General features: G+C 66.9%; 5 protein-coding genes across 5 annotated transcripts; 3 read left to right on the top strand and 2 right to left on the bottom strand.

Annotated features, from left to right (window-relative positions):
* Positions 1 to 15: 15 nt before the first annotated feature.
* On the bottom strand, positions 16 to 6,234 carry FAM193B (family with sequence similarity 193 member B). The gene is given in 10 exon segments (XM_084268553.1): positions 16 to 464; positions 579 to 654; positions 799 to 1,816; positions 2,215 to 2,451; positions 2,831 to 3,026; positions 4,020 to 4,434; positions 4,744 to 4,953; positions 5,147 to 5,176; positions 5,179 to 5,372; positions 6,067 to 6,234. Coding segments are annotated over 10 exon segments (2,628 nt in total). The 5' UTR covers positions 6,222 to 6,234; the 3' UTR covers positions 16 to 367.
* Positions 6,235 to 13,204: 6,970 nt separating this feature from the next.
* LOC311195417 (lateral signaling target protein 2 homolog) lies at positions 13,205 to 14,687 on the top strand. The gene is made up of 6 exons (XM_084268807.1): positions 13,205 to 13,323; positions 13,426 to 13,547; positions 13,634 to 13,747; positions 13,856 to 13,954; positions 14,219 to 14,334; positions 14,525 to 14,687. The coding sequence occupies exons 1-6, from the start codon at positions 13,289 to 13,291 to the stop codon at positions 14,654 to 14,656; spliced, it is 618 nt and encodes a 205-aa protein (XP_084124933.1). The 5' UTR covers positions 13,205 to 13,288; the 3' UTR covers positions 14,657 to 14,687.
* A 1,205-nt stretch (positions 14,688 to 15,892) lies between these two features.
* On the top strand, positions 15,893 to 16,861 carry MXD3 (MAX dimerization protein 3; the record flags this gene model as incomplete). Its single annotated transcript, XM_084268750.1, has 5 exons — positions 15,893 to 16,062; positions 16,167 to 16,196; positions 16,320 to 16,434; positions 16,511 to 16,676; positions 16,752 to 16,861. The coding sequence occupies 5 exons, from the start codon at positions 15,893 to 15,895 to the stop codon at positions 16,859 to 16,861; spliced, it is 591 nt and encodes a 196-aa protein (XP_084124876.1).
* Positions 16,862 to 17,448: 587 nt separating this feature from the next.
* PRELID1 (PRELI domain containing 1) lies at positions 17,449 to 19,356 on the bottom strand. The gene is made up of 5 exons (XM_084268829.1): positions 19,162 to 19,356; positions 18,689 to 18,914; positions 18,486 to 18,599; positions 18,159 to 18,237; positions 17,449 to 17,729 (listed from the first exon to the last, which is right to left on the bottom strand). The coding sequence occupies exons 1-5, from the start codon at positions 19,251 to 19,253 to the stop codon at positions 17,593 to 17,595; spliced, it is 648 nt and encodes a 215-aa protein (XP_084124955.1). The 5' UTR covers positions 19,254 to 19,356; the 3' UTR covers positions 17,449 to 17,592.
* A 105-nt stretch (positions 19,357 to 19,461) lies between these two features.
* Positions 19,462 to 21,994, top strand: RAB24 (RAB24, member RAS oncogene family). The gene is made up of 8 exons (XM_084268608.1): positions 19,462 to 19,605; positions 19,871 to 19,939; positions 20,023 to 20,101; positions 20,223 to 20,290; positions 20,389 to 20,488; positions 20,894 to 20,944; positions 21,054 to 21,116; positions 21,540 to 21,994. The coding sequence occupies exons 1-8, from the start codon at positions 19,489 to 19,491 to the stop codon at positions 21,602 to 21,604; spliced, it is 612 nt and encodes a 203-aa protein (XP_084124734.1). The 5' UTR covers positions 19,462 to 19,488; the 3' UTR covers positions 21,605 to 21,994.
* Positions 21,995 to 22,787: the final 793 nt, after the last annotated feature.

The following is a 22,787-nucleotide window of genomic DNA, read 5'->3' as shown; positions in this document are numbered from 1 at the left end:
CCCGCTCCCCCCCCGCTTCCCCTCCCCGGCAGAAAGCAGCAGGCAGCGGGGTTTAAATAAAATAAAAAATTAAAAAGTTCTTTATTGGGTCCAGCACGGTCCTTCCCCGAGGCGCAGGGAGCCGGGCGCCCGCGGAGGGAGGGGGGGGACGGCTGGGGTCACCCCGCGGGGGTTGGGGGGACAGGGGTAGGAGGAAGATGAGGGGGGAGCACCGGGAGCCCCCGCGGGGCAGGAGAGCACCGGGGCCCCCCGTGGAGGAGGGGACCCCACCGAGGCAAAGGAGGAGGAGGAGGAGAGGGCCGCGGGGCAGGGGGGGCACAGTGAGGAGAGGTGAGCGGCCGTGGGTGGGGGGCGGCCCCCCCGCACCTCACTGGGCTGCGCTGGAAGTGGTTTTCTTCAGGGTGAAGTTGGTCCAGTTCACCGCCACCTTCTGCCGCGTCTGCTTGGCCGAGTCCAGGCAGAACCTGGCAGGGAGAGGATGGATCCGGTCAGGCTACAGCCCCTACGCCCCCAACATCCCCGCTTCCCACTTCTCAGTCCTGCCATCAGGGCTCGGAGCCCCATGGCTGCCCCCTCACCTCTTGAAATACTCCACTTCTCTGTCAGTCTCATCCATCTCTGCCCCGTCCAGGTCCTTGGGCAGGAACACATCATCTGGCAAAGTAGAGAGAGGGTCAGGACTGCCAGGGGGAGGGTGGGAGGGGTGGGACATGACATTGGATGTGCAGGGGGCTGGCAGAGCAGGTGGGCAAGGGGTCACCGCAGGGACAGTGGCTGAGTGGTGCTCCCATCACTCACCTATCGAGGTATTGGATTTCTCCACCTTGTTCCGGCTCTTCCTGCTCTTGCCCTTGGGCTGGGGGGAACCCCCCAGGGCAGGGGGAACGGGCAGCTGCCGGTCCCCTGAGGCTAGAGCAGGCGGCTGCTGCTGCGTCGGCTCCTGCAGCTCCACTTTGCCCTCTCCCCTCCGGCCTTTCCACTCGCTGCTTCTCTCCTTCTCCAGCCTGGCAGCGCCGCAGCCCCAGAGCTGCCCCTTGCCGCTATCCCCTGGCTCAGCACAGCCACCCACCCGCTGCGGCTCCAGAGCAGCAGCCTTGGAAGGGTGCTTGGTTCCCAGCACCTGTCCCTTCACACCAGGGCTCTCCATCCGGGCCTGGCCCCCGGGCCCCACGGCAGCACCCTCCCCTTTCTTCGCCTGCCCGCTCTGCCGCTTGCTCTTCCGCTGCCGGCTCCCGGCAGGCACCGACTCCGGTCCCTTGGGCTGCGGTCCTTCCTTGGGCTCTGGGCTCAGCCCGCCGCCATCCACAGCGGAGTCCGCAGCCTTGGACTGCACCCAGATCATGCGGGAGAGGCTGGGCACGGCGCTGAGGCGCTTCACCACGCCGTTCTCGGCTGCAGGGGCTGGCGGCGGCTCCCCAGGTCCCTCGCCCCATCGGGGGCCCAGCTCACCCCGCAGCAGCGCGTGGCTCTTGGTGGGGCCCAGGCTGAGCGGGGCCAGGGCCAGGTCTATGTCCTGCAGGTCGGAGGAGCCATTGAGGTGGGAGAGCAGGTTCTTCTGCTCCAGGACAGCTGCCTTCTTGGGGAAGTCGTTGACATCCAGGTTGAGGTCGTAGACGCTGAAGCTGGCCCGGATGGAGTCCTTGATGGTGTTCTTGATCTCCTGCAGCCGGCTGCTGAGGAAGCTGTTCACCCGCTCCAGCTCCAGCTCTGGCCACTCCAGCAGCTTCTCCTCGGCTGGCTCCCTGCCCTGGCCAGCTGCAGGGACACGCTCTGCCCGCTTCTGGGCCTCTGCCTCCAGCTGGGCTTTCTCCTTCTCCTGCAACAGAGGTGCCATGAGGATTACGTGTGGCCTGGGCTGCCAAGCCACAGGACTAGTTGTGTATCAGCCACCAACGGGCAGCAAACCCCAGAGCTGTCAAGCATGAGCCATCACAGCCCTGCTTCTCCCTGCCACGGACACGTGGTCTTTTGTCAGTCATGGCATGGAGCAGGTACAACAGAGCGGCCCAAAGCACCTGGGAAGGCTGGGCCACACTCTGCAGTACAGAGGCAGGGGAAGCCCTGCACGATGCCGAGCACCACTGTCACCTCAGGGCCAAGGACAGAGCTCAGAAAACCAAATGGGTGTGAAAACCCCTTTGAGGGGCACCGTCTAAGCACTGACCTCCCTCCTGCAGCCTGCTGCTGGCAGTGCTTTCCTTTGCCCAGCCTCACCTTCTTCTTCTGCTTGTGCCGTGCCCGCTTGGCCGCCTTGGCACTGTTCAAGGGCTTGGGCTCTGTGCTGTTGATGTAGTCCAGCAGCTCGTCCACGTTGCGGTGGTCCACTGCAGGCTCTCCCGAGCTGCTGTTGTGCCCTAGTTTCTGCGGCAGCTCCTCTTTCCTCTTGGTGAGGCGTGAGCGCAGCTTCTCCCGGATCTCGGCGTAGTTGCGGCTCGTTGGAGCGGCCGGGGGCTGCAGAAGGTGAGCGCCGTCAGCCAGGCAGCCCCGCGAAGCCGCCGTGACGCGCAGGCAGCCCCGGCTTCCCCACCAGCCCCCCCACTGATCTCCCCCAGCTGCTCCAATTCCCTGAGGTCTCAGTGAGACAAGTCGGCACAGCCGCTGCCAAACTCTTTTTCACCGCAAAGCCACAGAATCTGGCTGGCTGTGCCAAGCCCCAGGGCCGGGCAGATGGCAGCGAGTCGGGAGCAAGGGGACCAGCAGGCTGATGAAGCAGGATGGAAATGAAAGAGGGAACAGCCGTGGCCAGACCTCGGCACAGGGACTGAGTAACATCTCACCGCAGAACAGAGAGCAAGGACTGGGGATGGCTGCAGACCAGCCCCTCACTCACCGCGTTGTGGCCGAAGAACTCACAGTAGCAGCAGTCGCAGAACTTCCCATCTTTCTGGTTTGTGGAGGAGGACGTGCAGGAACTGCGCTCCGAGCTGCTGTCCTCATCCTCCCCGAGCCCCTCATCTGCCTCGCACGGCTGCGGCGGGTGGCAGCTGGTACCGTTTGGGAATTTGTGCCCTTTGCAAGAGGGGTCCCTGAGGAGAAGGGGAGAAGGGCAAGAGGTGAGCAGGAGCCAGAGGGGCTCACACTTACCCCAGACTACACGTGTAGGAACACCCCGCCCAGGGCAGCCTGTGCCCAAGCAGAAGGATTTGCTGGGCAGACAAACCCCCTCCCCTGCATTCTCCGCCTCCGGGGGAGATGCTGGAGGAGCCCACAGCAGAAGACATCTGGAGCTCCTTGCCCCCCAGGGCCTCTGGCAGGCAGGAGGCTGGCGCACCAGAGCTCCAAAAAGCAAGTGTCCCCCTGCCAGGCCACAAGCTGATTCCAGGGCAGGGAGCGGTACTCACTGGGGGCGGCAGGTAGCACAGGTGAGAAACACTGGAACTGCATGCAGCTGCCAGACATCCCCATGTGCAGGCAGGCCTGGCTCCCACAGGCACAGACTACCCAGCTCAGAGGCAGGGAGGCCAGGGCACGGCCCACAGCACCATTCCTCGAGCTCCAGCTCGGGACCTGGCTGGCCCTGCGCCGAGCGCGCTAACCAGTGGAGAAGAACCAGCACCCGCGACTCAGCGTGCTCTCTTCCAGGGCACAGGCAGCCCAGAGAGGGCTGGGGGAGCAGGCGAGCAGAACAAGTCCACAGGCTTCATCTTCTCGAGGACCTTTGCTCAGTGTCACAGGTGCCCGACGGGTCTCACTGACAAAGGTCCTGTTGGCCAACAGCAGGTTGACCGGGCGGTTCCTTGGGGTCTTTTAGCTGGAGGAGGAGCAAGCACAGTCTCTTCTGCACCACAGTACTAAAGGACAACCGCAGGGTGAAGACACACAGGGAGAGAGAGCTCAACCCTCAGAGACCAGGGGTCTGTAGCAGCAGAACTGGCCTACAAACACAGCAGCTCTCTGCACCACCACACCAGGGCAGCCGGTTCCTCCACGGGGAAAAACGCATCCGTGGCTGGGGGTGGGAGAAAGGACACGGTGCCCAGCAAGGAGAGGCTGGAAGTAGGCAGGGCTCCTCTACTCACCTGTTTGTGCTGGGTAGCTGGTGGGAGGCAGGAGGAGGGATGAGCGAAGTACTGCAGTGCCCATTGCAGGGATGAGCGCAGCCCGACAGCGGAGGTGGCATCTTCAGCAGCGGCACGTTGGCAGGGGGCAGGTGAGGGCTCTTACACGACCCTGGGCTGTGCGAGACCGCGCCAGTGGGAGGGGACTCAGACACCGGTTTCGGGGCTGCCGCCTGCGTGTTGGGTGCAGGGAAGAGCGAGGCCTGCGGGGAAGTGCCCAGCGGAAGGTGGGGAGGGGAGCCGAAGGGCCCCGGGTGGGCAGATGTCTGCTTGGAGGGGATCAGCGCCGGTGGCTGGGAGGGGAGGCCGGTGGGACTGTTGGGAGGAGCAGTGAGGTCCGAGTGCTGATGATGCTCTGAGGAGTGGAAGGCCTCACCTGTGGAGGGGCAGGAGCAGAGGTGGTTAAACACTGGCTGCCCTGTGCAGGCTAGGCTTGCAGCTACCAACCACTTCCACACAGGCCATATTGCTGTGGGACAACCTCCCCCTACCTCCCTCACAGGCAGTGGGTTGCTTGGGCTAGGAGCAACCCCTTCTCACAAGAGGCCTCGATGACACCCTGCCTACCCCCAGGGTTCAGCCCTGCCCCATGGAGAACAGAGCAAGGGGAAGCTGCTGGGGAAGAGAGGGCCATGTGGAACAGCAGGCTGGGAGGAGGAGGCCAGCCCTGGCCCTGGGCACGCACCTGGTGGGGTGGCCCTCCGGCACATGCTTTTGAACTGCTTCGGCAGCGTCTTGCAGAAGTCGAGTGAGGTAGGCAGAGGCGAGCCCGGGGCGGCACTGCTGGAGGTGGGGGAGGCTGCGTGGCTGTAGGGACAGGCCTTGAGCCCCGGCGCCACGGCAGGCGCCTGGCTGGCGCACTCCGGAGAGAGAGTGAGGCCGGGGTGCTTGTCACCTGGAAGAAAGGAGCTAGGGTCAGCTCCCAGCACCCTCTGCTTCTGCAACGGGACCCAGGCATCCCGTCGGCACTGATATTCGGAGGCCCAGCCTGTCCACCCCTGCCCACCAGCTCCGTGCCCACAAGGAAGCCACCTAAGCCAGGACTCGGCAGAAAGCTCTGCTCAACCCCACAGCCGACTCCAACTCACCTAGTGCTGCAGGGGGGGCACCGAGGGGGCTGCCTTGCACGGCCCCATTGCTGTGCTGCGAGTTCCAGAGGCCAGAGAGCTTGTGAGCAGACAAGAAAGAGCTGGGGTCCCAGTCCCCTGAGTTCCCGTGACACGAGGAAGAAGAGGAGGAGGAGGATGAGGAGGAAGAGGAGTGGGAGCCACCCCCACAAGACTGCGACTTGCAGGACGTGTGGGATAACGAGACCTGGCAAGGAAAACACAAGTGTAGCAGCAGCGGGCTGGGAGACACCCTTGGCTCCGTGGCATCAGCACCGAGCCCTGAGGCAGGGGCTCAGCACACGGGAACTGCTCCTGTCATTGTCTTGGGGATGGCAAACAGCCCATGTGTCCAACACAGCCTGGCTCCCAGGGCCTCCACCAGCACGGCCACGCCAAGGGCCACACACCTGCTCTGGTTCCACTCAAACCAGGCCAGGGTGAAATAAAACGGAGCAGGAGGGAGCTTCTCTTCCCCTGAGCTCCATGCACAGGCAGGTGCTTGCCCTGGCACACATGGCTGCTCTGGGGAGAGCTGGCGCAATGGCAGGGAGCAGCCTGGGGGCCAGGGGGACGCAGCACAGCACAGGGTGAAGGGGTGAAGTGGGGCTGGCAGAGATTTAGCAGCACTGCCGGCCTCGCCAGGCAGGCGGCTCCAACCCAGCACAGGCTCCATGTGTGGAGCCTCAGCCTCCGGACAAGCCTCAGCAGCACCATGCTCTGCCCCACTGCGGCCTCCGCCTCAGGAGCCAGCAGCAGCCCTGGGGAGGGCAATGCAGCTGCAGGGAGCAGTGAGGGAGGATGACTGAGGCGCTGAGCAAGGAGGGGACCCACACACCCAGCTAGCACCATAGGGTGGTCAGCGCCCTGGGACTTCCCACCCCAGGTCGGTAACCACGTACCGCCAGGGCCTGCTCCTGCACTGCCCGCCGCTCTTCCTCCTCCACGCTCTTCCGGCAGCTCTGGCAGATCCACAGTGGCATTTCTCCCAGGAGGTTCTGCACGAGCGTTGGCACGAAGTCCGGCGGCAGCCTCTCGCCCGGAGAAACCAGCCCATTGTGGGACGTCCCTCCCCAGTCCTTGCGCTCCCGGTGACAGAGCAGGCAGCAGGTCTGCACTGACTGGTTGGCGGTGGGCAGCACCTGCAGAAGGACACACAGACCACGAGTCACTCCAGGCGTGACTGCACGGCCAGGCCCCGGGTTGGTACAGGTGCGGAACAGATGAGGCAGGAAATGAGACCTCAGGACACAGACACCAAACCAGGGAATTTCTTGTAGGCTGCATGTGGGACTGCACCTTCTCCCACTGCAGGAGAGCGGCCTCAGGCTGCCCAGCTGCTGCCAGCCTGCCACATGCCAGCTGAAAGCATATTGGACCCTTGGGAAGATCACAGCATGCCGAAAAGCCAGCCCCACCACCAGCATGCCAGGCTGGGAGGCCACCAGTAGCTCCCACTCACACCTCCACTACACTGGGACTGAGGCAACTCACAGGGCAAAGCAAGACCCACAGAAATCACCACACAGGGATATAAAAGGGGGTCCGGCAGCCACAACCCCTCTCCTTGCACACCGCAGACCCCACGCTGCCTTACCCGAGAGCCCTGGGCCCTCCCGCCCGCCTCTTTGTTCTGCGCAGCCGGCGGCACGGATGCACCAGGGTGGGGTGCAGCAGCCCCAGTGCTGCTTCACGCTCTCCTGGCACAGGGCAGCCAGGCTGGGGCTTCCCGCTTGGCGCTGTGGCAAGAGCCGGGCTGCAGCCAGGAGGCTCGCCGGAGGCCTGACAGCCGTGACGAGCCCAGCATGGCACGGGCGAGGGGGCCCCCATTGTCTGCCACTGTGGCGGGGCCCCGCAACAATGAGCTGCACATTGAACTGCTGCTGTGAAACAGATGGCGTCTCACAGGCTCAAGGTGAAGCAAAGGTCAGAGGCCAAGGAGAGCAGAGGGGGGGGGGGGCGGTGCAGCCCCCCTGCCCACCCGCCCAGCCGGCCACAGGGAGGAGGGGGTTCCCAAGACACCCCGTGTCTCAGCAGGCACAGACGTGACTACTGCCGCGCGCAGCGGGCGAGAGGACGGGCAGCTCTCCCCAACCCACCCCATGCATCTGGACCCACCCCCGGGCTCCCTGCCCACGACCCAGAGCAGGCAGCAGCAGCCAGGCGTGATGAGGGATGTCAGGCAGCGAGGGGCGCGGGAGCCAGCCCGCAGCCTGTTCAGCAGATGCTCGAGCCACCTGCCATCACCCCGCAGCAGGGCTGGACCCTCCTGCAAGAAGGAGCTGTGGGAACACCCCACACACACCCCACACCCCCCCCCGCTAAGCATGCCACGCCACTCGGGTGAGCACGCCTGTCCCCGAGCCTGGGGCGTGCACCAGAGAGCACACAGGTCTCCTCACAGACATGCAAGATGCCCCTATGCACAGGAACAGAGCGAGACACACACAGACCTTGGTGCTGGAAGGGCTCTCTGCTCTCATGTTGCTGGTCGTGCCAGGGGGAGTAGCATGCAATGGTGGGGGGCGGGTTGGTTGGCTGATCCTCCCTTCCCAGCAAAACGCTGGGATCAGCTCTCCCTAACTGCTGGAATAAATGCCTCCCCAGGATACTACGCACCACTGGGAGCCCCCAAGACCCCAGCCATCTGCCAGAGGCATCCCAAAGTCCCACTGCAGCTCAATGCATCCGCAAGCCAAGGCCACAAGCCAGCTCCGCCACCCAGCCCAGCAAAGCCAAGGGCAGGCCCTGCCCACGTACCCATCCCAACCCCACGCGTGTCCCAGGATGCCGGAAAAAGCGTCTTCCACATCCCAAAGCAGCCGAGACCCCTTGACAGAAGGGCTTCACCTCCCACCTTCCCCGTTCATCTAAATGCGGAGGGGTGTGTGTCCCCGTCCCCCGTCCCCCCGCCAAGGTGCACCCCAGCAGCGTGGCTCCACCATCCTTAAAAGGCACAGAGGACTCCCCCCCCAAAAAAGAGAGGAGGGAGATGGGGGGGGGCACCAGAGCCTCGAGGAGAAGGGTGCGCCTCAGGATGCTCCGAGGCGGGGGTCGGTGCGGGGATGGAGCAGGGAGGCGGGGGTCGGCGCGGGGATGGGGCAGGGCCCCCAGGGAGGGCGAGGGGGGGGGGGCCTAAGGGCCCTTCCCCATCCCCACACCGCTCGAAACCCCCTCCGAGACATCCCCTTCCCCGCCGCAGGGCCTATCCCGGTACCTGAGCGGTGGCTCTGCCGGGCTCCCCGCTGCTGCCCGCCGCCGCCACCACCACCTCAGGCGGGGCGGGCGGTTCCGGTGGCGGAGGGGGAGGAGGCCCAGAGTCGGAACCCCCCACCCTGTCACGACGAAGCCCGGAGCCGCCACCACCGCCGCCGCTACCCGCCGCCGCCGCCGCTGCTGCTGCCGCCGCTGCCTTGTTCCGCCTGCGAGTCATGGCGAGCACGGCCCGCCGCCCGCCGCAGCCAGGACAACAGCCAATATGGCGGCACGGCCCGTCCGGCCCCTGCCCGAGGGGGAGGGAGGGGGGGAAGGAGGGAGGAGGGACAGGCCCGGCGGAGAGAAGCCCCTGCCACCATTTTGAGAGAGGGCAACGGCGCTCGGCAGCGCGACACCCAGCGGGAAGGAGGCTGAGGGCGCCGGCGCCGCTCGCGGCTCCCGTCCCCACTCCTCCCCCGGGTCTTAAAGGCCGCCGGTAACTTCGAGGCGGCCCAAGCCCCGGCACCGCACCCCAGTCCGGGCACGCCGGTACCCCCGTGGAGGATGAGCAGCACACTACCCACTGCCCCGGCCTCACCGGTGGTGCAGGGCCCCACAGGGCACGTTCCAGCCCCTCTGCTCCCCGCCCCCGTGTAAGGATGCTCTCGCCCTGCACCCTGGGTGCATCCTGGCCGTGCAGGGCCGAGCTCAGCCCCACGGCATCCTCAGCACAGCGTGACCCCCCACACACACAGTCTTAGCCCCACACGTGGGTGTCAGCTCCCCCACACCGCAATCTTGGCACACAGGTACCCGTGTGTGAGCAGCACGCTGCCGGCTGCCCCAAGCTTCCCACCGGTCAAAGACCCCGTGGCACACGGGGAGGGCGGTTCCAGCTCCTCTGCACCCCACCCCCGTGTAGAGGAGCTCTCCCAGCAGCCTGGGTACCTCCTGGTCATGCAGCAACATGCTCAGCACCACGGCATCGTGGGAGCTGTGTGACCCGTCCAGGCAGGGTAAGCCCTGCATCCCTGCATGCTGCACCCAGTGCTGGGCACCCCTGTGCCTGCCCTCCTTCTCCCCAGCTCCCTCCCCCCCCTGCCACCCCCACCCTGCTCCAGCCTTCCTGCCGCTGCCTGATCCCAGGCTGCTTCTGTGCAGTCCCTGTGCTCCAGGTCCTGCTGCCCCGGGGTGTCCCTCAGTGTGCCAGCTCAGGCCCTCTCCTCCCTGCCAGCCTTGGTGCCACTTACGACCCAACCCCCCCCCAATGTGACACTGGTCTGCATGAGGCTGAGTCTTGCTCTGTACTGCACCTCGTGTCACCAGAGCTGCCCTCCTGAGGTGGGGCAGAGAATGGTGCTGATGCCATGGGGATGTGTGGAGCACTCGGCTGCCAAGGAAAGCCCCTGTGCACCCCAAAATGCCACGGCAGTGTGTGTGCCCAGCAATGACATGGCAGCACTGCCCATAGCCATGGGACAGGCAGGACTCCAGGCTCATGGGGTGCAGAAGGACCCCCAGCCACAGGAGGTGGGACACGCTGCCCAGCCAAAACCAGAGCTGGAGCCCATGGGGGCACGTGGAGCCCCCAAGCACTGGGACCAGTCCTGCACCCAGCTGGCTCAGCCCAGCACCACGGGCTGCTGTGATTCAGGGACTTTCTCAAGCCGAGGTGGTGCCACCGTGTTTATTTAATCATCTTCGGCAGATTTCTGACCTGTGAATCCACCCCATTAGGCTTCCAGCCGCCTGAGTTATCAGCACCCACATCCTGTGGCCAGCAGTGCCAGGCCTGGCACAGCACAGCAGCAGCCTCCTCCTCTGACACAGCCAGGACTGTTTGCTCTGTCCAGCACCCTGAGCACCTCCTGGGACCCCTTCTTGGCTACTTGGCCCCTTCTTCTCCCAGCAAGGGTCTGCTTTGCCCCCCTTCCCACTGCAGCACCCTGCCCCCACAGCCCGTGCCGCAGGGAGCAGGCTGGTGCCTTCCTCCCGGTGCCAGCCCGGGGATGCTCAGGGGGCCGCAAGGCCACGTGTCCGGGGTGTCCGCATCCCTTGGGTCTCAGGAGCTGCGGGAAGAAGGGAACCGGGAGTGGAGAGCCAGGGAACTGGGAGGGAAGGGCCCCAGGAGGGCAGAACCCGGGGTTGCAATCGGGTATTGGAGCGAGAAACCAAGACCGGGGCGCGGCCCCGGGAGGAAGAACCGGGGCAGCTGGTGAGGGCACCCTGCCCGTCCCGCGGGGAACCCGCCCCCGCCCGCCCCGCCACAGGGAACCGGTCCGTCGAGCGGCAGCCGCCTCCCGCCACCGGGAAAACCCCGGCTCCCGCCGCGGGCCGGGCGGAGTGGGTGCGGAGGCCGGTCCGCCGGGTCGTCCCGGTGCGGCGGCTGGGCGGATACCGCCCCGGTCCGCCTCCGGGCGGTGCCCGGTGCCGGCCCGCCCCGTCGGCGAGCGGCGGGCGCGGGGAGCCGGGCGGCGGCAGAGCTGCGGGGCGCGCCATGCTGCCCGCCGCCCTCCGCCGCTGGCTGCGCCGGCCCAAGGTAAGAGCTCGGGACGGGCGAGGGGGGACCGCGGCGGGGACGCCCCCCGCCCCCCCCCCGCCCCGTCGGGGCTGCTCGGGGGCTCCGCCGGCACCGGGCGCAGGGGAGCGGCGGGGCTCCCCGGGGCGGGGCGGGAGGAGAAAGCGGTGCCCGGGCCCAGAGCTGAAGGTGCGGCGGGGGTGCGGGCAGCAACGGGCAGGACTGGGCAGCTCAGCGCCCGTCCCGGCGCCGCCCGCTCCCGGGGCGCGGAGATCCGCTCCCCCCCACCCCCCTCCCCCGCCCCGCCCTGACCTCCACGGCCCCGTACCCCGCGGCCCCCTCCATCCCGCGGGCGTGTTTGGGGGAGATGGGGCGAGGAGCGTCCCTCCGGGCCGCCCGCTCACCGCGGACCTTTCACCCGAGCCGGTGTTTACAGCCGCACTCGGATCCGTGCCCACGCTGCCGGGATGCGGCCGAGCTTGTTCATCCTGCTTTGCCCCTGGGGAAACTGAGGCACGAGTGGGTGGGGACGGCGGCGCTCCCCGGGAGGGCTCGGTCGGTGGCCACCGGCCTCCCTACCTGCCCCCGGCGCACCTCGGCCGAGCTGGAGCTGCCGTGGGGTCCCACGTACCCACCCGAGTGGGTGTTGATGGACCCGGGGCCACTCCATGGGGACTGGCTGTAGGGGAGCTGCCGGCACGGGAGATGTGAGGTCCCCCTGGCCCAGCAGCACCCAGCAGCACCCAGCCGCGGGGTTCTCCTGCCATCACCCCTCTGCTCTCCCCGCAGCGCTCAGACCCCCGACTGCTTGCCCAGTTCTTCTTTGCTGATGAAAGGGTGACGCGGGTGGTAGCCGAGATCAATGGGCTGGATGCCGAGCTGGACCCACAGCAATACCTAGTGCTCCTCAACCAGCTCCACCTCAGCCAGGTACGGGGGCAGCCCGGGCCCCGGTGTGACCCTGGTCCGCACCGGGTGGTGGTAGGTGACGTCCCTGCCCTCCCCAGGCTCATCTGCTGGCCATCCTGGAGCGGATCATGGAGGAGTGCATCCCCACGCAGCGGCACAGCCGTGACTACCTGGTCAAGTTCCCTGAGGAACTCATGGTGGACAACCTGGGCAACCACATGCTGTTTGCTGCGGAGGTGAGCCCAGGGATGCCTGGTGGCAGGCGATGGGGTCCAGCTCCCCCAGGGCTGAGGGGCCACCAGGATGCTGCACCCCACTGTATGCTGACCCCAGGGGTAGGGGCTGTGCTGCCCCAGGCACCAGCTTCTGATGGTTCCTGGTCCCCACAGTGTCTCCTGGCTGGGACCTTCCTGGAGGTAGAGGAGGCAGATGGGGCGCAGCTGCGGCCTCAGGCCAGGAACCTGCTGTGCAGCCTGGAGCTGGTGCGGACAGTGCTGCGGGAGCAGAGCCTGAGCCAGCCCGGCTCCTACCCAGAGCCCATCCGGGCTCTCCTTGTCCAGTTTGACCGGCTCTTCGCAGAGTTCGAACTGAGGTGGGGACCATGGCTGGGGTGCTGGATGGGGGGGGAGGCTGTGCTGGGGCCAGAGGAGCCTCATGGTCCCCATGTGTCTCCAGCTACGTGTCCTCACTGGTGGCGGTGAAGTCTCCTGAGGAGATCTACAGGCAGCAGGAGATCATCGTGCTCTTCTGCGAGACAGTGCAGAGGTGAGGGGCACTGTGTGTGCCTGGTGGTGGGCAGCAGGGACCCCAGCCCCAGGGATGGGGCACTGTCCCAGGGCTCAGCCCTGTTGTAAGGGTGTCTTTCCCCCGCAGAGCCCTGCGCCTGGGTTACCTGACCCAGGAGATGATTGATGGCTACGAACCCCTGCTGATGTTCACCATCCCTCGTCTGGCCATTATCAGGTGGGTGCAACTCCCTGGGGTGGGGGTGGCTGGGTGTTCCCCACCCTGTACCAGCATGTACTCCCCAGTCATAGAGTCGGGGTCCTTGACCCCCCCACCCCATGTGAGCTGGGCTCTGTTCCCTTGCAGTGGCCTCCTCATCTACCCCGAGGGTCCCCTCAGCCTGGAGCGGAGCCCTGAGCAGATGTCCCGGGTCTTCAGCCCCTTCTATAACCTCCTGAAGAAGATCAGGTACACCACAGGGGTGGATGGGTACCCACAGGTGAGAGGCTGAGGGGCAGAGGTGAGGCTGGGACATGAGGCTGACGCCATCCCCTTGCTGCAGGGACCTGCTGCGGGTGCTGACAGTGGAGGAGCTCTGCCTGCTGGAGAGGAGCCTCTGCACAGCTGAGTCAGAGGATCCCTCCGCTCCGACTGCCCCCCCAGCTTGGGAAGCAGTTGTGCCCAGAGTGGACCCCCCTGCTTCCTGGAGTCTCCTGGAGGTCCCCTGCGCCACCCTACAGCCCCCCTGCTGTACGGCACAGCCAGGACCCCCTGGCATGGCTGATGACCTAGGCACTGACCACCAGTGGAGGTGCGTGGCAGGGAGGGAGCGAGGCTGGGACAGCAGATCCCTGCCTGCTGGGACAGGGACTTTTCATACCACCCCTGGGGTAACCATCATCCCCCTGTGCAGCCCCCAGCCCCTCGGGAGCAGCCCAGGGCTTAATGCCAACCCAGGTGCCCGCTGGTCAGAGCTGCGCTCCCGCTACAGCAGCACCAAAGACATGCTGCACACCCTCTTCGTCTGCATCTCAGGTGAGTGACCCCCCTTAACACCCCCTGCAGCACCCTGACAACACCCCAGCACCCTGACCCCGCCCCCCCCCACCCTCCTGGTGCAGGGGTAGCTGATCAGCTCCAGACCAACTTTGCCAGTGACCTGCGGAGCATCTTGAAAACCGTCTTCAAGATCGTCGCCTCGCAGGCAGAGCCCTTGGAGGAGCCGAGTGCCAGCCGTGAGTAACCCCCAGGGCCATGAGGGACACTCTGCCCGGCCCACCATCCTTCCCTGGTGAGCACCCAGTCCTGGTTTGGCTGGACCACCACAGCCCTTGTCCCCGCAGAGGAAGAGGACAGTGACCCGTGTGTGGCAGATGGTCCTCGTGTGCCCGACTGTCCCCTGTGCTCCAGCTCCACAGAGGCTGCCGGGCTCCAGAGGGCAGGTAAAGGGTGGCCAGGGGGTGCATGGCTCTGGGGGCAGGGTGCAAGGCTGGGCCCGATCCTGTCCCCATCCTGCCTGGGGAGTACCAGGCACATGGGGATGGCTGCTGTGCCCTGCTGAGGGCTGGCTCTACGCAGCAGCCACAGCACACCCGGGAGCACGGGTCCAGCTGTGGGGGCCTGGGACCATTCCTGTGGCTGAGGTGGTAACGGGACACCAGGGTCGAGGGGTCCCCCCCATGGCTTTTACTGTTTGTTTTGCCCAGGAGGTGCCCCCCGCCTGCCCGAGTGGGTGCCGGACAGCACCTGCAGCCAGTGCTCTGCGTGCCGCTCGCCCTTCACCCTGCTGCGCCGCAGGCACCACTGCCGCAGCTGCGGGAAGGTAGGAGGGGGGCTGCGCTGGGGTGGGTGGGGTCCCCCTGCCCTGGGAAGCCCAGCTCAGCTCAGCCCCTCTCTGGGGGGGGTCCCCCTGCCCTGGGAAGCCCAGCTCAGCTCAGCCCCTCTCTGGGGGGGGTCCCCCTGCCCTGGGAAGCCCAGCTCAGCTCAGCCCCTCTCTGGCTCTCTCCTGGCAGATCTTCTGTGCCCGCTGCTCGCCACACGCTGCGGCGCTGCCGCACTACGGCCAGCCGAAACCTGTGCGTGTCTGCACGCACTGCTACGTCACGCACCTTTCACCCACGCCCCGGCACGCCCGGAGCCAGTGAGAGACACCCACACCCACCCGTGCCAGATCCACACCCGCAGGAGGGGGCTGCGGGCTGCGGGGGGAGTAAGGAGGGGTGGGGAAGGGCAATAGCCACTCCGGGGCTGCTGGGCAGCCCTGTGCCTCCCCTCACAGTGACAGGACCGACCACCGGGGCACTCGTGGCAGTGGGACCCCACACACAGCGGCAGCCCCGGGGCTCGGTGGGCGCAGGACGGCCTCACCCGCTGTGCCACGGCCGAGCCCCCCCGCTCCCGGTGGGTGAGCCGTGTGCCGCTGCGTGCCCGCCCCCCCCCCCCCCCCCGGCTGGAACCGCGCTCCGCAGGGGTGTGGGGCCAGCGGGTGTTGTATTTTCCAGGTGGACTTTGGCTGCCGTCGGGCCCCGGGGGCAGAGTCTCCCCCCGCGGCCTGGCCTGGGACGGCGCAAACAGCCCTCACATGACGGCGGGTGCCGCGGGGCCGGGCCGTGCCCGGGGGCTGGCCCTCGCCCACGGCGCTCCCCTCCCCACCGCCTCCGCCCGATGGGGTTTAATAAAGAGATAAACCCGCCCCGTCGCTCCGCGACGTTCTGGGGAGCGGGGGGGGGGGGGGGGGGGGGGCGGGACGCGTTATCCCCCCGCTCCGGGTGCGGGAGGTGGGGGGCGGAGGGGCCGGGTCCGGCGGGGGGTGGGTGGGGAAGGAGCGGGGATGGGGGAGGACGGGACGGACGGTGGGGACACAGGCGCGCGCTGCCCGCCTGACTCACGCGGACAAACACGCGCGGGCGCGCACCCGCCCGCCCGGACACGCCGCCGCGGGCGTGCGGGAAAGGGCGGGGGCGCGCCCCGGGGAGGGGGCGTGGCCTGGTACAGAAGGGGGCGGGGCCTGGGCCCGGGGCTGCCGAGGGGGCGCGGCATTGGCGCAGGGGGCGTGTCCACCCCACACGGGGCGTGTCCTTCCCCAAAGGGGGCGTGTCCATCCCCACACGGGGCGGGTCCATCCCCACACGGGGCGTGTCCATCCCCACACCGGGCGGGTCCATCCCCACACCGGGCGGGTCCATCCCCACACCGGGCGGGTCCATCCCCACACGGGGCGCGGCTCCGCCCGGCCCTCCCGCCGATTCAAATTTGAAGCACGGGTTTTCCCGCCCGAATTTGTTTCCCCGCCGCTCCGACGTCGGCGCCGCGGGGCGCTCAGCAGCCAATAGGGACGCGGCTCTGCACCCCCTCCCCCACCACCACCTCCCCCCGCAGCCATGGAGCCGGCGGCCACCAGCATCCAGGTGCTGCTGCAGGCGGCCGAGTTCCTGGAGCGGCGGGAGCGCGGGGCAGCCGGTCCCCGGTCCCCGCCGGGTCTGGCCGAGGCTGAGCACGGCTACGCCTCGCTGTGCCCCGCGCGCTCCCGCCGGGCCGTGGGCAGCGTCAGGTGAGCGGCGGCGCTGGGGCGGGATGGGGGTTGGATGGGGATGGGGGTTGGATGGGGGGGTACCGGTAGCGCCGGTTCTGATCACCGGGGGGGCTCTCCCGCAGGTCGGTGCACAACGCGCTGGAGAAGCACAGGTACCGGGGGGGGGGGGGGGAGCGGGGGAGGCGGGGCAGGGGGCGGGCACGCCTAGGTGTGTTGCCCCCCCTACCCCCCCCCCGCCTCTCCCGAGGCTGACCACATACCCCGCCCGGCCGCAGGAGAGCCCAGCTCCGGTGCTGCCTGGAGCGGCTGAAGCAGCAGGTGCCGGTGGGCACGGGGCCGTCCCGTCCCACCACGCTGAGCCTCCTGCACCGCGCCCGGCTTCACATCCAGGTGAGGGGGGTGGCCCCATAGCCCCTCGGGACCCCGCAGCTCGGGACCCCGCTCACGGCTCACCGGATCCCCGCAGAGGCTGGAGGCTCAGGAGCTGAGGGCACGAAGGGCCAAGGATCAGCTGCGGAACCAGCAGCGGAACCTGCAGCGGCAGCTGGAGCTGCTGCTTTCGCCCGACGGCGGGGAACGGGCGCGGGCTGACAGCCTGGACTCATCCCGGCTTTCCGAGCTCTCTGAAGGAGGTGAGTGAGGGCAGAAAGGGCGGGTGGGGAAGGGGAGGCTCCCGGCGCCTGACCCGGCCTCTCCCCGGTGCCCAGAGGATGCCGAGATAGAGGTGGATGGTGTGGAGTTCAGCGGGGACCTACTGCCTGGCTTGGGCACCGGGAGGGACCACAGCTACTCCAGCCCCCGCAGCCCCGCATCCTGATGGCACCCGCTGCCTTCCCCGCACTGCTGCCTGCCTCCTCCCTGCCTGCCACTGCCCGAAACTGCCTCTGCCGGCCTTGTCCCAGCTGCCTGGGTAAGGGGCCGTGGGTGGTGGCAAGAGCCTGGCTTGGGCACTCTGCTGCCGGGCCACTGAGCAGCACTGGCACCAGCACTAGGCACACGGGGCTGGCACAATGCCATGGCAGCCCCACAGCGCACTGGGAGAGGTGCTGGAAGAGCGCTGGGCTGTCATGGGGACACGCCCCCAGGACTCCAAGAGGGCTGGGGGCTGCCGGGCACATGCTCAGGGTGGTGCCACCCCCAGCAGACACAGCTCCAGGAGGGTTCTGTTGGCCCTGGAGAGCCAGGAAGAGGAAATGAGTGCATTAAGCAACCAGCTTTCATGCTCCCTGCAGCCACTCCCCCTCTCTTGTACATACCCAACACTATTCTAGTAAAGCCACTTGATGAAACTCCTGCCTGTGTCTTGCCTGTGAGCCCAAACCCACCCCCCAGCAGCGGGTTGGACCCCCAAAGCAGAGGGCAGCACCAGGCTCGGCTCTAACCACACCCAGGCCAAGGCAGAAGTGGGAGTAAATTCTTTAATGATAATTACATCTCGGTAAGGATCTAACAGCAGCTGATTGTCAGACTTGTACAGTTTAAAAATATAAAATCTAAGGAGGTTCCTATCTGTTCTGGTGCAGCCGGCGCCTGCGGGAGCCTGGCCCCTCACACGTACTGCTTCTTCTTGGTGGCTGCCTTACTGGCCAAGTCCTTGGCTTTCTCTGTAGCAGCCAGAGCTGTCTCCTTGGCTTTCTCGGTTGCTTCCTTGGCTGTCTCCACCAGTGTTTTGGACGGAGCTTCTCCTGTAACAGGGCAGCTGTTAACCCAGCCCCAGCGGGCCCCCGCCCTGCCCCGGCACAGGAGTGCCGGCTGATGCAAGCTAGCCCAGCCCTGGCCCTGTCACCTTGGGATGGAGGCGACTTCCCCAAGCAAGGGGAAGATGAGGCCAGCGCTCCTGACCAGTGTGCGTCAGGGCGTATCGCAAAGGGGAAGTGCAGGCACGTGACTACTGCTGTATTTACGTCCCCTTCCTGCTTGTGCTCCACCCCACCTGGCCCTGTAAGTGCTGCCTGGCTGCTCCACTGGGAAAAGCTGCCCGTGCCAAGACAAGGGGGCAAAGGCAAGGGACAAGGATTTCACAGTCGGGTTACTTCATGCCACAACCTGCCCGTGGATTGAAGTGTTCCCAGAGACAGGTCCCAGTCAGGCCCAGCCTGCCCTCTGGTGCTCACCTTGCATTCTTGCTAGCACGTATTCAAATCCCTTAGTGCTCTTGGTCACGTTGCTTTTGAACCTGGCCAGACCAAACTCCTGCAAGGGAAGAGTTGGTGAAGGTGCCAGCCCAGCTACCTGGTGACATGCACCCCCATGGGCTTTGTCCCAGCTTGACCAGTCCCAACTTCTAGTGGGGTCATGCATGTGAGAGCTCCAAGACCTCACAAGGCTGGGGAAGGGAAGGAAAACACAGCACAGTGAAGAGGCAGAGCAGGAAGAAGCAGCAGCTTGAAGAGCTCTGAGGAGGCAGGGCTAGTGCTGCTTGAGCAGTCAGGTGCTCCTACCTGGACGGCCCGTGAGACGCCAAACAGGCTGGAAGAGACCCAGGCTTCCCGCTTGACCTCAGTCCAGTTGCTGTTCTCCGGGTTCACCTGGTACACGCAGCGCTCCTCCACCACCTGCAGGAGGCACAGGGCGGCTGTGGGCACTGCCAGGTGCCTCTGGTGCCCGCACACCCAAGCCGCGGGCACTGCCCACGTACACCTACCATGAGCCGTGCGTGGTTGATGTTCCAGGTGAATGTGGTCATGGTTCGGTTCTTGGGGTCCACGATCGAGTCCTCCAGGATGTAGACGGAGTGGGCGACATTGGCAGGGAAGAAGCGCTCTGCCCAGCGGGGCATACGGTTGGTCTTGGTCAGGAGCCGCCGGGAGAGCAGCTTGTGGTCCGCCGTCACCTCCCGGTGCACGATGTCTTCGGTCAGGACATGTTTGCTGGAAGAGGGAAGGAAACATCAGGCCGCACTCCCGGCCACCCCCCCGGGGCGGGGAGCCGCCGAGCGCTGCGGGGCTCGGGGAACCGGGGAGCTCCGCCCGGAGCGGGGGGAAGGCGAGCAGAGGTCCCTTCTGCGGGGGGAAAGGGATGGGAGACGGAGAAAGGAGCAACCCCCGGCGGCGGATGCCCGGAGGAAGCCGGGGCGGAGCGGGGGGGGGGGGGGGGGGGGCGCAGGCCCCGACGCACCTGTAGGGGTTGGGGTAGCGCTGCCAGAAGGCGGCGAACACCTGGTCCCAGGGCCCCTTAAGGACGCCCAGGCTGGCGCAGTACTTCCCCATGGGGGGCGGCCGCCGCTCAAGCCCGCGCCGCTGCGCCCGTCCCGGCCCGCGCCTGCTGGGCGGCCGCCATGCGGCCTCTGCCCGCCGCCTCCGCCCCGCCGCGCCCCGCCCCGCCGCGCACTTCCGCCCGACCTCCCGCGCGCTTCCGCCCCTGGCCCCGCCGCGCGCTTCCGCCGCGCCGGCCCCGCCCCGCCCGGTTGCGGCCCCGCCCCGCGGCGGCGGCGGCGGCGCGAGGATGAGCGGGCGGCGGGTGGACGCCAAGGTGGTGCTGCTGGGGCAGGAGGGGGTGGGCAAGAGCAGCCTGGTGGAGCGCTGCGCCCACCGCCGCTTCCGCCCCGGGCCCTACCAGAACGTGAGTGACCGCACCGGGCACCGGGCGGGCCGCTCCCGCCCCGCAATCCCCGGGATCGGGGCTCCCGCGGCGTTCCCGGGACGGCGTCCCCCCCCCCTCCCCCGTGCCTCTGGGGTGGTCCCTTCGTGTCCCGTCCCGTCTCCCCACGCCCCGGGTCGGTCCCGGCGCTTCCCCTCCGTGCTCCCGGGCCGGATGCCCGGCGCATCCCCGGGCAGGATCCCGCCGCGGCCCCGGTTCCCCACCGTTGCTCCCGCTTCTCTTCCAGACGATCGGGGCGGCCTTCGTGGCCAAGGTGATACCTGTGGGGGACCAGGCGGTGACGTTGGGCATCTGGGTAAGTGCGGGGGAGGCTGCGCCGTCTCCCGGTACCGGGAATCCCGGCGCCCGCTGAGCGCTCCCCTGTCCCCCCCTCCCCAGGACACGGCCGGCTCGGAGCGCTACGAGGCCATGAGCCGCATCTACTATCGCGGGGCACGGGCCGCCGTCGTCTGCTACGGTAGGGGCTCGGTGCCGCGGGGAGAGGAAGGGGCCGGCGGCCGTGAAAGCCCCGGGCTGGGCTGGGGTGTACAAAGGGGAGGGAGCGACCCTTGACCCCGCTCGCTCCCCCCCCCCCCCAGATCTCACCGACAGCAGCAGCTTCCAGCGAGCCAAGTTCTGGGTGAACGAGTTGCAGAACTGCGAGGAGGTACGGGGCGGGGAGGGGGGTCTGGGCAGAGGGCAACGGGAGCCGGTGGCGGGGCCGGACCCGCGGGCATCTCCCTGCCGCCCCTCTGCCTGCCGCAGGGCTGCCGGATCTACCTGTGCGGCACCAAGAGCGACCTGCTGGAGGAGGACAGGAGGAAGCGGGGAGTCGATTTCCATGATGTGCAGGACTACGCCGACGGTACGGCGGGGCAGGGCGCGGGTCGGGGCCGGGCGGTGCTGGGTCTATCCCGGGCTCCCGCAGCATAGGAGTGGGTGAGGAGCGAGGAGGGGATGGAGCTGGTGGCTGTGCTTGGAGGGTGTGAGGGACCCTGCCCTGCCCTGGACCCGTAAAGGGATCCCAGTGCTCCGAGCACCAGAGCTCCCAGCGCGGTGAGGCTCCAGCTCTGCAAGGGCCCTCCCGGGGCACGGCATGTCCTGACACGGGCGGGCACCCAGCCAGCTGGGCTGAGGGCCCGGGAGCGCGGAGCTCTGTGCTGGGCCCCTGCCAGCCTGCTGTCAGCAGGGTGACTCCGAGGGGTGACAGGGGGGATAAGACAAGCCTGTGGGGACACAGCCCAGGCGCTAACCTGGGCCCTTGTTTCAGAGATCAAGGCTGAGCTTTTCGAGACCTCCAGTAAGACGGGCCAGAGCGTGGGTGAGTAACCCCCTCGCCGCTGGCTGTGCCCCCACCCACGTAGGACCTGGGTGGCTCTACCTGACAGTGGGCACTGTGCCCCCACCCACCCTGCCTGCTCTCCCCCCAGATGAGCTGTTCCAGAAGGTGGCTGAGGACTACATCCACTTCACAGCCTTCCAGGTGATGACAGGTGAGCAGGGAGGATCCGTCCCACGCCACACACCCTCTCCCTTGCTGGCAGGTGCACGTGCCCCTGGCAAGGGTGTGGGGTCTGCTGCGGGTCAGGGCAGATGGTTGTCCTGTGCAGCTTGAGCCCTGTTGTGCCATCCCTGTACCTGCTCAGACCAGACCTGGCTTGGCACAGCCCTGACTGGGCTGCAGGTGGCCTTTGGCAAACAGGCAGCCAGGACCCTTGCCCAGCAGCAGCACTGGCTCTGAGCTCTGTGCCAGGCCTGTCCGGGCGTGCTCAGCCTGGCTGTGCCGAGGCCATGGGCTCTGCTGCTTTGCCGCGGGGGGCACCAAGCCCCTCCCTGAGGGGACCCCAGCACCTGTGGGACTTCACGTGGCAGAGGTGCTGACATGCTGGCAGCTGCGTCCCTCTGCTCTCTTCCAGAGGACAAGGGTGTCGACCTGGGCCAGAGGAACAACACCTACTTCTACAGCTGCTGCCATCACTGAGACCTCCTGCCAAAAGGGAACCGCTGCTGCCGGCTGGGCTCTGCCGGTGCCTGCTGGACTCCTCTGGTTTTTTTACCTGCTGTGTTTTAGCTGTACGGGCCCATCTGGGACGCAGCGGTGGCACGTGGCCCCGTGGACCGATCGCTCTCCTCTCGGCATGCAGAGTGGCAGAGGGGGGATGCCGTGTGGTGCTGGGAGCCGCAGGCTGTCACCCCTGGGGACCCTCTCCCAGCCACCCGGTGCTTGCAGGAGCCGCTTGCCCCAGTCACTGCTGCGGCCCAGCGGTGGTGGCCATTAATTTATTCTCTTGGAGATGCTGCCCAATTCTTTGCAGATGTATTGAAGCATCTTCTCTCGAGGTGTACAATGTAAATAAAATGCATTGTGGTCTGAGCTGTCCCCCTGCCTGCGCCGCTGCTGCACGAGCCTCTCCCACCCCTGCCCCAGGAGTGTGGGCACAGCTGGGCACTGCCCCCCCTCGGTAAGACAAACCACAAGAGGACATCGAGAGTAAAGTTAAACTTTACTTTACAGTAATTTTTCTTCTATATACAAAGAATTACAGTACATGTTCTGGGAGCACCTGGGCAGGGCAACCCTCTTTTCATTATAAGTTTCACGTACACAGCCAACAGTCTAAGGGGAGCAAATGAAAGTAATCAATGGTCCGAGACTCTCCCCTCTCCCTGCTAAAAATAATATACATGCTGGAAAGATGTAAGTTTCTCTCACTCGCTCTGGCGTCCCTGCTTAGAACCCCAAACTCATCCCAGCCAGGGCTGAGCACCCATGTTCATCCTGGCCCCCACATTGGCCGGGACCCCAACTCCTGCCGCGTTTCCCTCCAGCTGAGCCTGTGGGATGGCACCCCGTGGGCGGCAGACCTTGGTGAGGGGGAACAGAGTGCAGAGCTGCTGCACCAAGGCTTCTACCCCTCCTCTGCAAGCAAACCTTCAGTGTCTCACCAGGGAGCAGGCTGGCGGTGGCGGCAAAGAACGGGGCACCACAGTTATGTGGGGCCAGGAGTGCCGAAAGGCTGCTGCCCATCGCAGGGAGAGCTGCTCCCTGCCTGCGCCAGCTGCTGCTGACACATCTGCCCTCCCACCCACGTCTGCTGGGGCAGCCCTCAGCTCCAGCCATGCTCCACCTTGAGCCTCCTGGTGCTGCTGCTTTGCCTTTTAAC

Source organism: Gallinula chloropus (genome assembly GCF_964237585.1).
Source record: "Gallinula chloropus genome assembly, chromosome: 10".
In the NCBI taxonomy this organism is placed as follows: domain Eukaryota; kingdom Metazoa; phylum Chordata; class Aves; order Gruiformes; family Rallidae; genus Gallinula; species Gallinula chloropus.
Note: the sequence above shows the minus strand (reverse complement) of the source record. Positions and strands in the feature narration are given on the sequence as shown.